Source organism: Nycticebus coucang, chromosome 13 (genome assembly GCF_027406575.1).
Source record: "Nycticebus coucang isolate mNycCou1 chromosome 13, mNycCou1.pri, whole genome shotgun sequence".
Lineage (NCBI taxonomy): Eukaryota > Metazoa > Chordata > Mammalia > Primates > Lorisidae > Nycticebus > Nycticebus coucang.
The window spans coordinates 91467565-91489853 of record NC_069792.1 but is presented as its reverse complement, the minus strand read 5'-3'; the positions used below and the strand labels follow the sequence as shown (position 1 = coordinate 91489853).

Sequence of the window (22289 nt, the reverse complement as noted above, 5' to 3'; positions counted from 1 at the left end):
ACATGTTACACCACCCTCTCAGGATTCTGTGTCTTGGGAACACAGGACCACTCTTAAGTGATAAACTCAGAAACAAACACTAAGGATAATAACAAGCCAGAGAAGCTAATTAGATGACTCCAATAAAAACAGGTGTCAAGACACTTGACAATTTATCTTCAGGAAAGCGAGGGGAGGGCATTAGAAGCCACAAAGTCCCAAAGATTTATTAGTTTGGCTCTAACCAGGGTGGTTTCTTCTTTTCCCAGTTTTGCCCTGCCACAACTGGTGAAAAGTAAGAGAGGCTGGATTCCTAGGGGTCAGTAATTTGTTGCTTCATTGGAACAAAATTAAGAAAAGCATCAATAACTAAATTTGATTACTAAATTGTATAATAGGAGTCTGAAATAGTTCATAGTAATTGATTAAAAACACCAAACATGAGCAATTTAGCAGCAACACAAGATATAATACCTTTTTCATTTACCTAAACAAAAATTTACCTCTGAACCTTAAAAGACCTTAAAGTCTAAATGATTCTTATATTTTAATTTTGCCCAAGTTAAACATGCACGAACACATACTTCCTTTTCCCTGTGGCATTGACATTTCTGAAATATCTACATCGTTGACATTCACAAAAAAACTGAGCAGCTTAAGTCCTTGTATATGTTTGTTTATTCATTTTCTGAGCTGAAATTCTCCAGATTGCCGACACAAGCTTGTCCCATCAATGGGGTAGTGGTGACCTCTTCAGCCACAGCCATTTTCTTTGTTTGGAAAACAGATTATGGTGACATAAATATTCAAAAAAGAAAAGAAAATTGGGATTCCTAACTAAAAAGCATCGAATAGGTTATTTGTATGTGTTATTTCATTTTCTCTTAGTACAGACAGGAAAAGTTGCAATAATCTTGACTAACATACATACATTGCTTACAGGGGATGGTCTAATTGATTAGCATTGACATTCTTATAAAAAAGGAAAAATTGGTATTGGCAGGTTCTGGGAGAGCTCATGTGGGTATTTTGCTCAAGGGCTCCCCAAGTCAGTGTTTACTCATATGCCACTTTGCACCTTCTTTCCAGACACATCACATCTCACTTCCAAGGTGTGATCTCTGCTTTCCATCTCCAGGATTGAGAAAAAAATAATAATAACTATTATACTTTTAAAAACACAAGCATTCTCCCTGAGGTCCTAAATATAAATCATTGTAGATTAGACCACCTCAAAGCTTTCTCAAGATGTGAGCATTCTTAAAAATAGTAAGAGATAAGTACTTAAGATGATGGTTATATTAATTAGCTTGGCTCAATCATCCAACATTGTATGTGTATATCATAACATCTCTGTGTCCCCCATTGCTGTAGATACTATTATAATATGTCCACAAAAATAACCTTTTTAAAAATAGAGACCTTGTCTTCTGGGGATTGGGTTGGTGTCTTAACAGTAGAGGGAAGAACAAATAGCTCAAGGTGTGGAGATGCTTAGTGCCTCTCCTGCACCTTATGGCACATAGGAAGTAGGATAAGGACTGAAAAGTGAAACCTCTGCCTTTTCCACAACCCAAAGCCTGCAGGTGGAAGTTTCAAATGGAGCTGCAAAGTTCTCCAAATTAGGCACAGAGAAAGATTGCCTAAAACGACTGACCCTCCCTACTTCTGAATACAGACTCTAGGGTGAAACTGGAAATAAACAGAGTCTTCGGGAGAGGATAGGCTGTTTCAGCATGAGAGGCAAGAGGCTGCACAGCTGTACCCTGAGCTTGCTGGACTGGGTAACCTCTCTAGGTCTTTTCCAAATTACTTTTTTCTTTTTATTTTGTTTTGTTATTAAATCATAGCTGTGTACATTAATGCAATCCTGGGGCACCATATACTGGTTTTGAGCTGGCCCCCACAGTGGGACCTTAGTCACAACTACCTATAGCTAAATCTCAAGACTGCCACATCTACCTCGTCGGGGAACTAATAAAGGATAAAGCTCTAGCCTTCCAAATCAGCTGGCTCATGGAAAACATGCAAGCTAAAGTTGTTCCAGGTGTTGGTCCCAGAAAAGGCTCGAGCTCGCCCTTTTCCTATCTATGGTCTCTGGTACTGTAATGGTTAGAACTTGGAGGTTAGGAATAGGAGGGGCTGTCTCTGGATTGCAAAATTCCAAATAAAGCCTTACATTGACAAGCAGCATCAGGCTTCCTTTAAAGGCTCTTGGATGGAATATCAACCGTCCCAGTAGTGCCTTTTATCTCATGCTGATCAAAAACCAGGCATTTGATTTGAAGTTGGGAAAATAAACTATTTTTGATTTAATACAGTTTGGTAAATAGAATCTTTCCAAATTTGGAGTCCATCTGGGAGAAATCAGGAAACACATAGAGAACTTTTGCAGCAAAAGAGCAGAAACACTACCCTAGGAATAATCTTCTTATATGTAGAGACATTCAACTTTTCATCCATCCATCCATTCATTAATTCCTTCCACACCAATTTATTAAGAACCCATCAACTATGCCACGTTCTGGATACTCAGTTATAGGAAAACATAGCTCCTCACCTCAAGGAAATCAAAGTCTAAGGGAACAAACAAACACATAATTCAGCAATTACAATGAATCACAGTAATTATTGTCTTAAGAAAATGTACAGGCTCAGCATAGGCCTTCCTGGAGGAGGTGATGTCTGAATTGATTCTTAATGTAGCATTAGGACATGTGCCTAGATGCTCCATGTTCCAATGCATAAAATATACCATACAGAGTAATTATGTCAGGTGTTCAAGCTCTTGTAGAAAGTCAGATGCCCTTCGCATTGTGTCTGATATTCTGCGTGTAGCACTCATATGCACAGACAGAGTAGAAAGCTTTGCCCAGCATGTAGAAGCCATGCCACCTGCGGAATGACTGGGGGCATCCAAAGCCATTTGCCCAGAGAAGAAAGTTCAGGACATCAGAAGGTGTCCACGTGGAGGGAGAAAAAGTGTATGGAAATGGGGAATAAAAATAGAGAACTTGAGCACACCATTTCCCAAACAGTAGGCCATGGAACATCTAGAAGCAAGAAAAAGGGGGGTTTGGTCAAAAAAGTTTGGCAGATGCAGAGTTGAAACATCTGATTTCAGTAGACTATATCAGTGCCTTTATGTCAGTAAAATGTACTGTGAGATTCTAAAAGGAGGATAAGAATTTTTTTCATTCAATAAACATGCACCGAGTGGCTACAAAGTACCAGGCATTGGCGCATTGCACTGGGGACAAAGAAACCAACCAAAGAGAAATAGGCAAGGTAAGGAGAAAGGGCAGTAAACAAATAACAGATTGACATTGTCTAAACTGACTTGTAATGAAGCGTCCCGTCAGTCTTGTTTCTTGGACACATTTCTGAGAAAAAGTGAATTAGAAAGATCTGATACTGAAACAAAGGACTCCAGCACTGAAACCATATAAGTTGATTTACAGTGTTTGTAGAGCTGCTTTACAAGGTGTTTTGAGATTGGGATAGATCCAGAAGTGTTTTTGACTCAACAAAACTTGATGTTTCAGATGGTACACCATCTGCCTGGAAACTTGCTGGGAAGAATTGATTTGAGGGGACAAACTGATTGACAAATACCAAAGTTTATGGCTATCCATGAACTGACAGGACTCGCAGGAAAAGCAGAGTTTCAGTGGGTACATAGACACAGATGAGTCAGAACAAGAAGCCTCCTAGTCATAAAACAGATGATAAGCTTGTTGGGATTTGTGACTTCCTCGAAACTCTCAAATGCAGTTTACAAAGGGCTATCCAGACCATCTGATTGTAACTTTCACTAGAGCCCCCAGACTGTCAGGCAAGAGCTTATCTTCAGAAACTTGGGTTCAAAAGAGACTCTGGCTCGCAATTGTGCTTTGATCTGTCATAGGGAGGGAAGACGTATTTTCTGAAATACCTGAGGACAGCATGCATCCCTGTTGGGATAAATCTAGGGACTGTAATATCTTTTCTTGTGAAGAAATTAAGTCAGAAGAGGCCATCACAGCAGCAACCTGACATGGCTGCTGCTCTCACGTGACCTCCAAAAGATCTAAAAAACAAGCTAACGTAAATAAATAGCATTATTTATTTAGAACATCATATATTTACAACATTATTCGTAGCATTTATAATGATGTCCATAACATCATCTATAACATTGCCACTCTAATCTGACCTCCTAAATATCAAAACACATAAATACATACGCATATTTATTATTGTGTATAAGCATAATAATACTTCAATTATACATTGAAAAATATATTCAATATATGTATTCAATGACATATGTTATGTTATATTTAATTCTTCTGATGGCATTTCCCATTTCCTTTCATTCTATCTGTTCTTTCTATTCTGTAGCCAATTGCATAAGTTGTTTGTGTGAAAGAACTGTCTCAACAGTTTGGAGGTTAATTTAAGACTGCAATCATATCTGTAAGCTATTTTGCTAATGTGATCCCAGTCTAGCTCGCACTGGTGCTGTAAGTCTGAAAAAGAGAAAGCCCCGTTCTATTAAAAATAGCACATTCCAGTATGACTCTAAGTAGACAAATAAGACATTTATGCATTTCACCAATACTGCTTACGAATGAATCACTCTGAAAATATTAATGCATGGATTTGTGGTATTAGCATCATTATCCCACTGAAGGTGAACACATGGTCAGCTCTCAGTGATCAGTAACAGTGGAAAGAGAGGGTATCACAGGCAATCTCAAACCAGAGTCACCCCCAAAGTCATCTATGCCTTGCAGTGCATTGGGGGTTCAATGAAAGCAGATGATTTCCCCGTGTCCCCTCCTAATTTCAATTCACTTGCCTTCTTGAGTTAGTGCTGGTCATCCCTTGAATATATGTCCCCTGAAGGAGTAAGGTGAGTGCTAGAGAATTGGTGGTCAAATATCATGCGTGACTGTCATATGTAATTGACAGAGCATGTGATTAGGGAAAAAAGATCATTGAGAATTGACTACCTGCATTAAATACTAGGGATACACTTAGAAGGCATAAAAATAACTTCTTGGGCAAGAAAAGAATTTTCCACCAGAACATCATTGACATTTTGATGAGAAGGATTCTTCCCCAGCTGTTAACGACAACCTGGTCTCAGTGATGAAAGAAAGAGAGGTTCTCTCCAATTTTTCTCTCGTTTGAGACAACCACACAGACAGCCAATGGGATGTGGTAAGGAGTTGGGGCACTCTAACAAAAAGGGGATGCCTTGTTCCCTGCCCTATAGAAGTGGCCGATGACAGCAGACTCCTTCTGTGAAAGGGGTGTTATAAAGCACAGGCAGCCAGAAAGCAGGGTCCATTCCTAATTTCCAACTGTCTCCTACAATATCAATCCCTGACAATATTTCTCAACAGTCCATGAGTTTGAGAAAAACAAGGGCAAAGTAGCAAATTATTCATTAAATTAAGTGTACTCAATGTAAAGGACTCTCTTTCATTCTGAGATTATATCATTCTCGTTTTAAAAAGTGCCCTTTCTTCTATGAAATCATAGTTATATTAGAGCACTGTAGTTGTAGTAACAGCTGCTGTTGCTGCCAAGATTTAAACAAATCATTCCCCAAACTATTTTTTGAAACTTTCTTCTTCTGTGAAATCCAAAGGTTCGGGAGCCACTGAAGGCATCAGAGATCGGAGGAGTGGATAAGCTCAATTTAGCTCCAAGAAGGAACACTGTAAGCAAAGTAAAATTTCAGGAAGTGATGGGGATGCCTAACTGTGAATGTAGCCAGGTTTTGTGGTGGATTTGCCTCCAGCGATTGGACTACAGCTCCAGCCACTTCCCAGGGAGCATCCTGGCATCCCAAAGGCCGAGGGTATGGCCTGACAAGGGGAGCTGCAGTGCCCTTCCCTCCTCCTTTCCAGGATAGAAAGCTAAGCTTCGTCATTTTCCAAGTTGCATAGAAAGAATTTCCACCCAGGAAACCACTGGGAAATCCACCAACTGGCTGTGTGTCTAGCCTCTCTGTTCTCTGGAATGTCACACTAATGGCATTTAATCCCAGGGGTTGCGCCCTCTGGCCCCTCATGGATCCTGCTGTTCAGTTTTCTGAAACATTTGCCCCTGCTTCCTATTCTCAGCTCCAGCCCTCCCCCCGGCTAGCATCCATTCTTTTCTCTGGAGTAGTATCCCTGGTACTCAGTGCCCTAAGACTATATACTTGGCCCTCTTGTTGCCACATGCACCTCCATCTTTAATCCTGGGGCTGGAGAAGAGGGTTTCAGTGAATTCTACCAGTGACAAGCCCTCCTATAGAATTCTTTAGAGTCCTCGAATTTATGTGACAATGAGTACCTACATGATGTTAAATGTACAATGAGTACAATGTGACAATAAGTACCTTCATGAATGAGTACCTTCATGACGTTAAATGTACCTGCATGACTCCAGCATACCATAGGAGTGAGCTAGATGGGGTCACAGAGGCCAAAGGCCCTGACCCAGCTGTGGTCCCAGAGCCAGTAGATCTGACTCAGCTGCAAAAGAGCATGTCTCTCTGAAGTGCATCACTATCTGAAGGTTTGGTCAAGAGGGTCTCCAAGGTCCTCTTGTCTCTGCTCACAGACCGTCACTGGACAGCTCCACAATCTTATCTCAGTCTAGCCTGTGTTTTAAACGTAGTCAAACTGAGAGGCTGACAGAAAATAGTAGGTGCACTGGGTGTGCACAGCGGCGGGCAGTTTTCAGTTCCCCACACACTCTGCAGATACATCTCATCTGATGCTCCCCTCAAGAAAATCTCTTGGGGGATGGGATGGGCTTTCCTGTCTGTGTCCCTCTCAGCCTAACTCACACTTTTTTAAATGTCAAAGCAACTGTTTTGAGTTGGAGCTGTGAACATTGCAGTTAGTGAGAGCCAGTCAATTGATTTTCTCAGAGCTGCTGAGTCACCAAGAGACAAGGTCCCCTGCCAAGGCTGGTGCGACCACATATGGAAATGCAATCTCTGCATCCATGTGCCCATATCCAGTTACCAACCACAGGGGTTGGTCCTTTCCCCACCTGTGTTGTTTAACCCTGTGAAATGGTGGGAGGCTACAGCTGCTTGCATTTTTTGCGTAAAGGAAATGACACACATCTATCTATATAAGCATATAGATATATAATGGTCTGTGCTGGGTGGTGGGGAGGGACATCCTGGTGAAGTGTAAACATTGAGCAATCTTTATCAAGTTTAAGGAGCAGATCCTGGCACAGTTGGCTGTATGTCTATAGGAATGCCAAAAAAAAAAAAAAAAAATGCAAGCCATGGAACCCTAAGTCTCTCTACCACCATTAAATAAAAGATTACAAGAAAATGTGCAATCTACTCTGTTGGAGGTGATCATTTTTGTGGGCATTTAAGATGTATTTACTTTCTGTTGTTTATTTTATTTTATTTTATTTTTTTTTTTAGTTTTCTTTCTCTCATACCTGGAATGTGCCTGGTTAGAGAAAGCGTCTGGATTAACATTTTTCAGCCAACAACTCTCCAAATAGCTCAACCAACCAAAGGAATTCAGTGCACCTACCCTCTTGGTGTGATATTTTGCCAGGTTGTGTTTCTCTGAACCAAATGCAAATCTGATCAACTTCTGTAGGTTTCACTGACTACGACTGCATGGAATGCTGTTACTGTTTGCAATGCAACATGATCTAAAAACATTGCATTTCTTCTGATCCAAGGGGACTAGCAGGTTTATTGTGTTTGCATGTGCTTTCCCCCTAGACTCTGGCTGCCCTAACAAGAAATTCAATAAATCTGCTTCCAAACCATCTTGCACAAGCTTTGCATGTCCAGTCTGGGCCTGAGGAAATTAACAAGAGAATAGAACATACCATCGACTTGCGGAGTGGTGATAAATTGAGAAGAGAGCATATCAAGCCTTTCTCACTGATGTTTAAAGACTCCAGCCTGGAGCACAAGGTAGAGCTGGGTCTCCACAGTGGCTCTTTTTCCAAAATGAATTGTAAATGTTCATGGGTGTAGCGAGAGAGCCCAGGGGCTGTGGTTTCGGTTTCATTTGTTTGTTTGTAATTTGGTTTGCTTAGGTACTCTTCTTTTCTTTTTCTCTTTGTAAATCATGAGTAGACTGAAAGCCATGAGAGGAGATGTTAATTAGATAAAGAGAACTTCAGCTTTAAGAGAGAACAAAGACTCTTTCACTCAGTAAGCAGGAAAAGAGTTTCTCCTACTTCGAGATTATTAAGCCAAGAGGCATTAACTCCCACGTGCCTTTGCTTTTAGGTGAACTCACATCAGTTGCAGCCATTGTAACATCATAAGCATTAGTGATAAACATCGTCTCTCTTAGATTTTAGACTGCTACTATTCCACGTTCCCAGGTGTTCAGGGCTCAGAACCCCCTTGCTGAAGACAGAGTAGAAAGATGTAGATTCAGAATCAGGTTAGAATCCTCCCCTATCACTTCCCTGTTAGTGACCTTTGATGAGTGTAGTCATCTCTCTGAGCATGAATTTCTCCTTGTACAATGAGGGTGATCTCCACACAGATGTTTGATTGGGTGAAGTGTTCAAAAATGGCAGCTATCACCACATCCACTATGACTTTTTCCCATGTCCCTCCTCTACCCCAGCTTCAAATTGTAAATAGGAGTGGGAATAGGGTGCTGTCCATGCTTAACTGGACTGCTCCTTTGCACTGATGGAAGCTGACAGACCTTCCTTGACTGAGCACAGGCGGTGCTTGGCATCCGCAGGAGCCTCAGGCAAGAACAGCAGGGAATTTGCAAGCACATGTCAGGAGTTTGATCCAATATTCTGTAAAGCTCTAGTGAGCAATGTGTGTGTGTGTGTGTGTGTGTGTGTGGTGTGTATGTGTGAGTTTACTTAGCTGCCTGGGAGATTGGCTTCCTCAGTTTTGGAAGTCCACTCTTCTGTGCACATGCACGATTCCCAATAACTTTCTTTGATAACTACCTAAAGATTGTAAACTCTAAAATTAATACTTTCACCTGCAATTCCCAATTTCAAAGCTTTTATGCCCACATACAGAGAAAACAAGAGAAAAAGAAACATTTTGCCTCACTTACCCCACACCCCCCAAAAAATAGAAGGTGGACTTTTCTTATTCAGAATGTAGCTAAAAGCTTAAGGTTCAAATTAAATGCATTTTCTTTCTGGTTACTGCATTGAAGAAACTAGGACAAAGAGCAGAGTGTCTTTGCAAAAAATCTTCTCAATTACTGTGTGCAAATACCTGTGTCCAGAGCTAATACAAAACCCCTTCATTCATTTTTGCTGAAGATGTGCTTGCTTCACTAATGACCTAACCCCTGCAGACTGTGATACTTTCTAGCATGTTGTATTTAATTGCGTCCTCATCTCATCTACAGCCTTCTGGTCCTGGAGTAGGAATGGGCCTAGGGGAGGTACAGGGTGTCTGAAGTTGATTTCTATGGCCAGGGGCAGTTCCAAGGAGAGTCAGGGGCAGCACACTAAATGGACATGGGTCTTTCCCATTGACAGTCCAGTCATGGGTCATCACGCCTGGACTGTGCATTTATGGGTTCCTCAGTAGTGACAGCAGTGAGGTGTGTCAGAAAACACTGACTCTCTTCGGGTCACAGAGACGTTTCTCATTGCCACTTGCTTTGGGATCCTCTTTCTAGGGACTGGATTACTGCTGAGTAGACAGCATAGAATAAGTAACATCCATTGTGTGTTTTCCAACTGCCAGGCAGTATTTCTAAGTTGTTTGCACAAACCGATTAACAACAGCAATAGTATGAAGTGGATATTATTATGAGCCTTTTCTTATGCTTGATGAAAGGAGATATGGAAAAATAATTTTGAAACCTGCCCAAAGCGGGATTGCCATTAGAGGGACTGGGATCTAAACCTCCCGTGACCCCAAAGCCAATGCTGCGATCAGTTTGCTGCCTGGAGTCCCCAGACCTTGCCTCTTTTGTGAAGACAATCTTGTACTGTCTTCATCCTCTTCTTTTGCACTTTGGATGGGTGGGGAATAGGGAAGGTTTTTGGCATAGAGATAAAGTAGGAAAGAGTCCTAGAGCTGTAGTAAAATAGATACAAGACTTTCAACATCGTAGAATCCCAGCATCAGGGATCAGTATCACAGGCAGCTACTCTGCGTCTGGTGTTACACATGTCAGTTTATTGCACCAGAGAAGCATCACCATCCTACTGACAGAAGAGAAAACTGAGCCCCAGGGAGGTTATGTAGAGATTGTAGATCTCGAAATCCAACCACCAGATGTCATTGACTCTAAGGGACCATCGATTGTGAAGTGCTCTATTTTCTATGCAGCGCTCAGAAAGGAAAACCCCTCAGCATGGAAGTCTAAGAGGAACCACCCACATACGGACATGAATAAGCTGGGCTTACACTTTCCGAGTAAAGATGGACAGAGACCCCCGCCCCCGCTCCCCCAGACAAGGGTAATAAGGAAACTGACATGCCTATACATTGGTATTAACTAAATAAAGGGAAGAAGATCCCCAAGAATTTAAATTCCAAAATGCAATCTACATAGGTTTGCTGTATGAATTCACACTCTGAATGTAGTCTAAAAAAAAAAAAAAAAAAAATCAAGCAGAGAATTTAATTTAAAGTGGTCCGGAGTTGTGTTGATAATGCCATCTGGTGACCAGCAGACGCAATCACAAACCTCTCTAGAAAGATTTTAAAGCTTCCTCTGATAGTAAGACGCCTTCTGATTTCAGAAATGTTCTAGTGTGCATTTTAAGAAAACTTTTACATTTTAATTAAAACCTAAATCTTAGAATATCCAAAGCCTCTTCTCTTCCCACTGCCCTACCCTACTTCTTGGGAGCAGGTTCAGACCTTAAAAGCATATTTTTTGAAAGGAAAATGGAAATGGAAACAAAGACTGTACCTTACAATTTTTATAGGAAAGAAAAGTCTTTATTCTGTACGAATAATCAGAAGATGCATGAATAAGGTAATCTGTTCACCTCTCCACCTTTACGAGTGAATTAGAGAACACTGAAATGTTCAAACATTGAAAGGAACAAAGCTCCACTGAAATAACATTCAGATGTTTCCTGGTCACTTTTGCTTATAAGAATTGGCTTATCTACAGTGTGTTATGTGAAACTGGACTTTTTTCTACCTCAAGTTGTTGCATAAACATTTGCTGAATGAAAATGGAAATGAATAAGGACTCAGTTAAAGGAGTTTAGGGGAGACTGCCTCACCCGCGGTAGCTAGTCTCAGGATATTTTTAGGAATTCTAAGATCCAAAAGACAAGGGTCACTTTTGCTGTAACTCTTTTCAGTGGAGTTTCAGGGGAGAAAAAAATTCTGCACACTCCTTGCCATGGAGATTCAAAGGTGGTTCACTCCCTTCTCCCAGTCCCAGGAGGCTTTTGAGTTAAGCTTCAGAATAATGTATTCCTAACTCCTATGAGTCAGCCAAACTGGGGCAACATACTTCCTTACTTCTAGTTTTTGGAAATGAGGAAATCTGTGACGTGAGGAAGTGAGTGGGACAGCTCCTGACCTCTTCAACAGTCAGCACTGTGAATCTATTTCTTATGATGTCGGTATCCTGTGTCCTGGATTGCCCAGGACAGTCTTGGGCATCTGCTTTCCTACGTCATTATTAGGAGCAATTCCTTTCACGCTCTGAAATCACCCAGTGTAGATGTCATGTTACAAGTCATATGATTCAAGGCTTGGGCCTCCACCAGGTTAGAATTCGTGGTTTTCAATATCTTCACTTCCCAGCAACCTTATGAGGGCTTTTTGAACAGATTCCTGGAACGGGGGAGGAGGAAGTGCTAATTCAGTTGCCAAAGGTCCTCTTTAGCTCCTCCCTCGTTTCATAGACAAATCCTTGACCCTTCTTTCATTGGGCTAAATATTTACCAAGAGGGCTTACAGGTCTCAAGGGGCAAACAAAATTAGAACTAGGGTAAAGAGATGTAGAATACATAATATGTTTGTCAGACATGATCAATCATTTTGAATTTCTTTCTTGTTAAAAAAAAAAAAACAACAATACATTTTCACTAATGAAAATTTATACTAAGTGTTGGGGGTCCTGGTTCCCCAAACCTAGTTGGTCTGGTACTTAGCTGAGCTAGAAAGTTCAACTGAGGCACAGTGTTAATCAAAAGCAAAAGTGAGTGGAAACTGAAAATAAAACTGGAGGGGCACAGGTGGTGTGGATAGAGAGAGCAAAAGTCACCTGCGCAAGTCTCAGGGTGACAAAGGAAGGTTTTATTTAGGAAGAACAGAGAAAGTTTAGAGCACTTGCCGACAGAGTTGGAAGTGGGTCCCTCTTAAGGAGGAGAAAAGGTGAGAGAGACTGAGAGGCAAAGGCCTCCAGGGATAAAAATACCATCTCCGCTTGAAATTGGTTGCAAGTCTGTCATTGGCTTCTCTGCACCTCCAGGCCCTTTTGTACCGGTCATTAGTTGTCTTTTTCTATTTATTGGTCCTTGGTTATCTACATTACCCACATTCTTCTGAGCCCTCCAGACTTCTGTTTTAGCAGACCAGGTTCTCCTCCTGTCCTCCTTGAAGCCCCTCCTGTAGAGTCCCTTCTCACTAAGCATAATAAGGCAAAAAGAAGAAAATGATATCTCTTTGGGTCTTTCAACCCACGACAGCCATTTTGACATCTGTTGTTCCGGTCTTACATGAGTGTGAATCTATAATCTGTGCAATGTTTTATAAAAATTGATCATCTTGTACATAAGTTTTTGTAACTTAGTAGTAAGCATTCTTTGCTTGAGGCTTTTCCCCATGTTATTAAACACTGCATTACAAAATAATTTTAGCATCTGCATACTATTCCATTGCATCTTTTAACCGTTGGGGTCTTTTTTCCTGTTTTTCACTATTATAAATTACAAATTAGGTCTCAATAGCCAGTCTGTTCATTAAATTTTACATCCATGCTTATTATTTCCTTAGGATAAAATCATAAGGATGGGTAAAAGAGAATGTATATTTTTAAATAGTCAATAGGCATTTTGAAATTGCCCTCAAAATTCGTGTTTACATTTTTTGTTAAATGGCCAGTTTGGTAAGAAACAAACAGTATATCCTTGTCATTTTTATTTTTATTTTTTAAATAGGGCTGACGTTGAAAGTCTTTCTGTAAGTTATGGTATTTATATTTCTCCTTTTGTGATTTACTCACCTATAATATCTTAATGGCGTGATTTACACATGTGTCCTAACTGCCTATCTTATACTGTGGTGCTGACCTTTGTCGTCTTCATTTGTGAGCCTTCTTTATACAGTGAGGAACTTAACCTCTTGTAGGATCATTCTTCTTGAGCTTTCAGAGCGCTCAGGAGAAGGTGATGTTTCTCAGTATCTGGTTCTCATTTCTCTTCTGGAACTAAGCTTGAATGACGTTTAGGATTGAAAAAGCCATTAATTACAATTTTTATGAATATTTATAGGCCAGAGAAACCAATCAAAACCTTTAGTGCCTTAGGAGAGCTTAGTAACATGGGAATATTATTTGGAATGAGTTCATTAAGCTTAGTGTTCCAAAAGCAACATCAGCCATCAGGTGACTTCTTCATCTTAAATAAAGGTTAAGGTATGTTTAATATATACTTCAAAATGCATTGGTGAGTTATGCTTTGGATGTGGGCATTTTCATGCGCAGGGTGTTATTATCAAGCTGTATCAATGAAGATCAGATTCCCTTCCTTCTTTCAATACTAATATCTTCCTGCTTAATTCCAAAAATGTTTCTTTGAGTAAAGGTCTCCTTTTGTCCTTCTGACAAATTTATGCAGTAAGACCCACTCTGTTCTAGGCTCATAGTTTTCAAAGTTGAGAATCACATAAGGGTGTTTTTGAAATGCAAGTACCTTCCCGTCCCTCTGCCCCCAAGATTCTGATTTTGCTCTGAGACTGGCATTTTGGAAAACCCCTCTTTGGGGATTCTGTTATTCTAAGTTGTAAACCACATATCTCTGGCCTTGGAGCATGAGAACATGGAGCATGAAGACTTGCCCCACAACTTCAGAGATCTGCTTACATCACGCCCCAGGTTCATACTCAAAGATAATGTGGCCTTTGACGGGCCTAGAGGAGATGGCTTCATGAGGCTCACAATGGTACATGGAGGACAGGCTCTAAGATCAAACAGACCTTGGTTCCAATCCCACCTTGGAAATACAAGTGGCCACAAAGGACATTAATGATCATTAATGCATAATGACAGGTCGATACCACACACACATGCAATTCTCATTCAGCTCACAAGTGTTCAGTCTTTGCTAAAAGACAGAGGAGAGAACATGGACTTGATTACCGGGCAGATGTGCCCAGAACCCAGTTCCAGCCAGCTGCTGGCTGGTGATGCAGAACAAAAAGCTTGATCTCCCTGAGATGTTCATCATCATCTCATGGATGTTTTTGCATAAAATTAGATGACATAATCTTTAAATAATATATATTTTAATAAATGTGGCAGTCTTACTTTTCCTTTGTCTTTCTAATTAATTTTATGCTAATCCAAACCTAGGTGAGGCTAAAATCTCACCTAAAATAAACATCACACTTCTCCTAGATCCTTTCAAAAGAAGCTACTTATTAAAAATTGTAGGAGGAGGACAATCTTAATGTGTCTTATATCCCAGGGTATTAAGGTCCCAACCTGCATAAATCTAACCAAGTGTGGGCTCATAGCCCACTGAGACAGATGCTTCCATCAAGGCTCCAAGGCCACAAAAACAACAGCAGTGACCACCTGGCCCCTGGGATGTTTTTAAATATGTAAGTGTCATTCATTTGTGTTTTCTCCAAATGATTACATTATCCCAAGCTCTTTATTATCACACGATCTTTCAAAGAAGCTGAGAAAAATCTTCTGTCTCATTAAGGGTGTTGAGTGTTTGATCATAACCAAAGGCCATGCTTTTATTTCTATGAAGAAAAGCCAGCCAAGGACTTGGTATCATTTTAAATATGGGTTTCTTTATGCCCCTGAAAGAACTATCCCTCTTTCCATGCATCTGGTGTTGACTCCATCCAGCGCAGCTCAGAGCAGTCAGTCTACCTGCTGTGTCCTCCATTTGTGGTCACTCACCAGACATCATATACTGAGGCTCTGAAGACTTTACATTCTAGCTGTCATCCAACTTCCCATCCTAAAAATGGGCCTGAGAATGGTCACAGCACAGGGAGGTTGTGGAGAAGAAGTGTAGACAATATTTATTAAATGCCTTAAAGTCTGCAATGGATCACAACTGAGGCGGTGACGTCACAAGGAAACTGATCGCTTGATCACTTGCTGCCATATCATGTCCTATCAGGTGTATTTTATATTTGTTATCTCAATTTATTTAACTGCTACAACATCCTTTCCTTTGGGTATTAGTTTTACTATCTGATACTGAAGGAGTCTCAGAGAGTTTGAGAAGCTTTTCCAAGGCCCTTGCTAGCAGAAGGCAGCAGAGCTGGAATTCACATATATAATGCACTGTCTCCCAAGCTCTTCTTCCACGTCTTCCATATCTTGAAAAATCCTGTCCTTTTCACTGTTTTCCATACAGTCTGGAATTTGTGAAGAATAAGGCCTATGGGGTGCAGGGGAGGGATTATATAGCAATGCACATGGTGAATACCCTGGAGGTAGGGAAACAAGCAAAATTACCAGCACAAACATTTCTTTGATTCTCTATTCACCCCTTACACACACATGCACGACCATGCACACATGTGAGCACACATATATACAAAAAATCCACCGCACGTTACCAGCAACTCTCAAAACCTTGATAATAGTAGACTAAAATGAGGGTAACTCTAATACACCAACCATCTGTGTACATGTAAAAATCAAATCAAATATGTGAATTCATAAATGCAAGAGACACCTTTTCTCTTAGGGAAGTGGGAATAGAAATGTTTCACACTGAGCTGTGTATCAAAAAGAAGGCTGATTAGCTCAAGCAACCACCATTAGTTTTTCCCTTAGGGAAAGAGTGAAAACAGAGATAGTCTCCTAAAAAGATCTATTAAATATAGTAACTAATATGAGTGTTTGATCATAACCAAAGGCCATGCTTTTATTTCTATGAAGAAAATCCAGCCAAGCACTTGGTATCATTTAACACATGGGTTTCTTTATGCCCCTGAAAGAACTGTCGCTGTCCATAAAACTAATACCAGCATATTTGTTAATATGTTTAAACAGGCAGTTAATAAAGGCATCTTAAAACTGAGGGGGACTGAGCTTCATTTTTTACACACAATCAAGCAATCAGATTTTGGCTATTTTATGTAATAATGATAACATAAATATGCTTATTATAAACCAAGTTCTATGCTGAGTATTTTCAAAATATTCATTTGCTGTTACTTTTTTCCTGTTGATAAAGTTGATAGCTACATAAATAAGAATTTACCACTTAAGGGAATCTTTAGCTGATTCTTTGGCTGAGTACAATGGGTTCGTATCTATGTCCAGCATTTCTCTCCAATTTTCTCTCTTCTTTATGAAGAAAATCAAAGTTAAATGGAAGCTGTAAATTTTTCAAAAAAATTCATCATAAATTCATAAATTCTAAAATGTTTCTTTCCCCTTCCCATTAACTCTTACTGGGGTTAAAATGATTGGAATAAAATAATAAAAGAGGAATTGGAGCCAAGAAAAGAATATGAAGCAGATGAATTAACTTGCTAATGATTATGGTTTTGGACTGTGGAATTAGGTAATGAGAAAAAATGCACATTTTTTCTTGGAGAAATTAGGAATATGTTGAACCATTCCATTTCTTATTTAGAATTTTTTTTTTTTATTAAATCATAGCTATGACCATTAATGCAATCATGGGGTACCATGCTCTGGTTTTATATATAATTTGAAATATTTTCATCACACTTGTTAACATAGCCTTCCTGGCATTTTCTTAGTTACTGTGTTAAAACATTTATAATCTACATTTAGTAAGTTTCACATGTACCCTTGTAAGATGCACCGTAGGTGTGGTCCCATTTCTTATTTAGAAGCATAGAGAAGGAAATGTGGAGTGTGAGCCAAAGGATCGCAGGTGTTCTGTTTCATTTTTCTAAATCAGACACTTCCTGATCATTATCACGATCTTGTTATTAAAATTTTTTTTAAAGGAATTATTCTGTTATAGCATTAAGCCACTCTTGAGTTTTCGCTGCTCTAGTAAATACCAAAATAATATGAGGATCTAGGCCTCCTCCTTCAGGTATGAAGGGCAGGTTTCAAAGAAGCTTAGAGAAGAATCTCTTATTCAAATCCCAAACTTATGCAACTTTTACATTCTTAATAATACCTCATAAAATCACAACTGTTTCTCCTATCCTATAGGTAGTCAAATGATATCAAGGGCCTTTTTACACAAAATTTTTTATCAGATCATTGGCCAGCTTCATTCCCATGAAGCCAGCATTTTCTGAATCAGATTTCACCTATAACAGTGTAGTATAGAATTACAGAACCACAAGGTCATTGACCTGGCCACTGAAGCAATTCTAATGCCTCGCGTGTAAGCATCATAATCTTCTACATACAGGGCCATCTAGGCAGAGAATATAGGAATAGTTGCTACTCTCTTGGCCTCTCCAAGGCTGGGGTGGCTGGACCACTCAAGAAAGGGCAAAACCTTCCTTCCAAAGATGGAAGATGTTGGGGAGAATGAGCTGAAAGAATATTGGGTTGGAAGCTTTGTAAAAGTTCTACCTGAAATTCTCATATGTCCATCAAACTCCCCTATCAAGAAAGAACATAATGTTATAAAATGTATTCCCAATAAAGGCTTCTGTCATCCCTGGATGGGACTGTCCTCTCAGTTTCAGACTTCTGAAGCCCTCCATCCTAGACACCTAGTGGCATGCATCCTTGTGAATCAACTAAACATGATTTAATTGTGTTCAAAAGTCAGTATACTTGGGAAGAAGTGTGTCAGTGAGATAGTCCACAAACACGAATCAGTCATAGAATCACTCCTAATAATGATGTTGTTAGAATAGACACTAAGACAGAGAAGATATATTATTTCAAAGTTTTTTTAAATACTGAAAATTATTCTCTTATTGCAATTATGCCTTTTATGCAAATGGTTTAATTTAAGGAAGCTCTAGGCCATTACCATGCCGCATAATGCATGAATTTAACAAATGGACAGAGGTCAAATTACTTCATTTACTAATGCAAAATAAATAGATTCTCCTAGTTGAGATTCTTCTTTAATTTAACAATGATATTAATTTATACTTAAGATAGATGTGCTAGAAAATTATCTTTCTTCAAAATAAGTTTATCCAAAGATGAAATGGGCTGCTATATGAGGCTCTGATTTCCCCCATCACTGTAAATGTTTAGGCGACAAGTAAACAGCTCACACCTAACAGATACTACTGAGTTACATTGGCATTGGTAACCAACGTGACAAATACGATCCACTCTGTAATTTCATACATATTGGACAAAAAGGCAGAATGCAGTTGTAGTTCAGGCAATTAACTAGATAATCGCTTTAGTTAGATGTAAGAATTTAGTCAGTACCTTTTGGCTTATGGTCAAAATGGAGACTTTAGAAGAGCATGGCAGCTTTTCTCCTTCTCACCTAAGAAGATTTTTCAAGACTATCTCAGACAAGCAAATGTAGATGACTTGAGATTCTCTCACCGTGCAAGTGAGCTTCCATGATCATCCCTCTGGGGACACAGAATCTAAAATGGACTTTTTTGTCATGTGACTACACTTGGGTTTCCTGGCTTCTCAGTGCCAGATCTAAGAACCCATTGACCCTCATGGCTCTGATTTCCTTTCTGAAGACACCTTGCAAAGGAACACATGGCCAACCTCCCCAGACGTGAACAAAATGAACAGAAATTCTTCCTGCTATGTTTCCTTGGAAGGAACACCAAGTCTTAACTTCATAAATCAAGTAGGACTATACATTTTGAAACAGTTTATTCATCCTTCAGAGATTGTTGACCCTCTCCTGCTGCTACATGTAAAGAAAATCCATTATGTCTTTTGTTTTCTTCCCTCTTACCAGAATAGGTAAAGAAATTGAAGATTAGAATAATTAGAATAGTTAGAAAAATTCACAGATTATAATTAGGGAATCAAAAGAGTTTGGCTTCAGAGTGCAAGGTCTCAGGGGCTGCATTGATTGCTGCTAACTTGTTGTCTCCGGGTAAGGCCATCTTATTTATAGAGTATACAGTGGCATGGATAGTGTTTCTTGGAATATTTCAGTGGTGTAACTTATGATACAGTATCTTCCTCAAAGTGTTGTCTTGATAACTAAATGAAAACATCCACATAAAGCACATAGCACAGTGCCTGCCCTGCACTAGGTATTATTCATTATTATCCAAATTTATTACACTAGATTTTGAACTTTTTCTCAAACAGCCAAAACCCTAGAAATTAAAAAATAATAGTAGCCAAAATTTAATCTAATCTCTCAAAGGAAGTATGTGTAATTGGTTCCAAGTGACAGGTCCTTCTAATTGGTATGAATCTATGAATCCCATCTGGAATTGGCTCTACTGCCTTAGAACCTCCTGCTGATAGACAGTGGTCCAATGAAACAACACCTGACTGCAGTCAAGAAATGTGGCTTATTGTCTGAACTTTGACAACAACAAACTAAGTGACCGTGACAAGCTCATTCCCATCTCTGATCCTCAAGTTTTCATGTGGAAAAAAAAAAAAAAAAAAAATATATATATATATATACATGATCACCAACTTGTCTTATACATCAAGGACTTAGGAAATTGTAAGGGTTCAAAAGTCATTTCCAAGAATATCTTTCCTAAGAGTCCTGAAGAAGCTGAGAATTCCTCCCAGTGGTGAGGGATCTTTGAGAAAACACAGGGAGGAATAAGGACAGGGTCCTTTTCCAATTTGAAAGACCACAAATGAGATCATAATTCCTTTAGAAGAATCCTTTTTAACATAGTGGACTAATTGGTCAATGACTCTCTTGGAGTCCCCTCTGAGTAATTCCATACAGAGAAGTGGAAAAAAGCATTCAAGAAGACACTTTTTTCTATGTTTCTATGGTTGAAAATTCCAGCTTCGCAAAGGGAAAAGTATAGCAGTAAAATAAGTGTAATTAATTAATTAACAGTAGGAAATATTTATACAGGGTTATCATGTGCAAGACACTATTCTTAGCACTATTAATTCATTTCATTCTTCCAGGAACCCTTATAAGACAATTCCTATTATTATATTCATTTTCTAGATGAGGAAACTTAGACATAAGATTCAAATCTAGGTAGTCCAGTTCTTGGTTAGTCCATGCTCACAACTAAGAGATTAAAAAATGAGAAGGGCCAGGGGAGACAGCACAGGGGACAAGAGTCGCTAACTTTTGCAGGTGGGAGCGCATAGCTAACCTAATATAGCTATGAGCTAATGTTCAGACTTTCACAAGTCCAGAGGAAAGGAAATGAATCACCACTCAAGCTCAGTCCCCTGTCATCCTGAGCCAATTAGGAATTTTCTTTTCATAGTTCTGCTCTCCTGCATTTCCAAAGTAACAATGCGGTCCATTCTGACATACGGTATTTTATGTTTGATTGAAATCAACTTCACATATATTACTAGGTTCTTCTTTTATGTGGCTGTGTTATGGGCTGAAGTTCAAACATGAAAATAAGAGAATGCTTGAGCATTGCAAAAAGGTTCTTCTTTTAGGGGGCTATGCACTAAAGGCCAAACATCAAATAATAGAATACTTTAGCATCATAAAGTGTATTACTGTTCCCATTTGACAAGCAAGAAAAGTGAGATTCAAAGAAATTAGATTTATTCACAGTGAAATGCTGGCATATCTAGATGCAAAGTAAGCCTTCCCACTTTGCATCCACCCAACTGGCCATCTGAAGAAAACAGAAAACCATATTCATCTTTAGTCTAGATCCTAGACAAATTATGATTGTATGACATTTTGTAAGTCTTAAGTAAGAAACATTCAGGGAAGGAGTCAGACTCAAGCTTAGGATCTATAGGAAAGGACCTTTTCATGATGAAAATGGGCTAATCATGAAAAGAAACCCTTTGCAAAGGGGTGAGCTGTCAGGCAGAGGATGTTTTCTAGTTGAGGGTGTTTAAAACCCTAGGATTCCCTGTCCATGCCCAGAGAAAAGAAACCCACTTCCCTGGATAAATCAGAAAAGGTCACCCCATAATAATTAACAGACATTTGAGCAGACATCATGGATGTTATAGAAAGGATTTCTGAATTGGCAAGATAATGGTCTATTACAAGCCCAATATGCTGTGATGAGGATGGCAATGAAAAAGAAGAGAAGGATCATGAAAACAATTAACTGCACTAAAAATATTATTGTTGTTTTTTAAATTCTATTATCACATCTATATAACCAAGCTCATCTGAAATTAATCAGTCAGCCAATGAAAAACAATTAAATCTTGTGTAATTGGTAGTTAAAGGAAATTCAAACATTTGTCTTTCTTTGAATTAGCAGCTCTTTGGCTAACTCATTTATTTTCCAGCTGCTACATATGGATCTCTATGTTTGTGCCCTGTTTTAGGCAGCACTGTTAGTAGCTATGAATAACATGGGTTTTCTGTGCTTTTATCAAGGATGAGGGTGCCTCACAGTGATTCTTCAGAGCCCATGTTCCTGGTTCCCCTCTAGAGACCAAGCAGGTTGCTAGCCAGCGCACAGAGGCCTCAATACAGGGGAGTAGAAAAAGCACTGCCCTAGGAACACAATTAATGTGCAGGCCCTGAGTGGCAGGATGCTTCACCTACAGAGGTTTGAGTCTAAAATCCAGACCACACCAAGAAGTCAGCAGGAGAATAAAAATCACATAACTATTGATTACAACACCATATCAACAATAGGTTGGACTACTTTTATGATCTCATTGACCTGACTGAAACCTTGATTTGATATTGTGGACATGAAGCCCAGAGTGTCGGGAGAGCTCTATTTGCTGGCTTCCTGTATGATGTAACTGTGAAATTTGAATCAGGGATTGTGAAATTCTAGAGTGAGTCTTAGCTTTCTGTTTCCCCCTCTTCCACCCTCAAGAAGTGACCAACATGCTATGTGATCAAGGCAAATTATCAAACTTCTCTCGCATTAAGGTAAAACGAGGGGCTTGGTTTTGGCTAATTCTAAGGTCTTTTTCAGTTTTTAAAAAACCCTTCCCTCCCTCTGAAAGAAGTAGATTTATTCCTCAGCTCAGACACTGTAGGATGGTTGGAGAAACTAGGCAAAAGTACGGGAAGTGCACATTCAATGATGACCTAGAAGCTTTTAATGTTGGACAATGAAA

General features: G+C 39.4%; 1 protein-coding gene across 3 annotated transcripts in view; it reads left to right on the top strand.

Annotated features, from left to right (window-relative positions):
• The window catches only part of ADCY8 (adenylate cyclase 8), a 256006-nt gene that overhangs the window by 149995 nt on the left and 83722 nt on the right, over positions 1-22289 (top strand). For 2 of the 3 annotated variants that reach the window (XM_053559439.1, XM_053559440.1), the window contains exon 8: positions 7727-7924. The exons of the other annotated variant lie outside the window; for it this stretch is intronic. In XM_053559439.1, coding sequence (XP_053415414.1) covers positions 7727-7924 — 198 coding nt within the window. The remainder of the gene's footprint in view (positions 1-7726; positions 7925-22289) is intronic. 3 annotated transcript variants of the gene reach the window in all.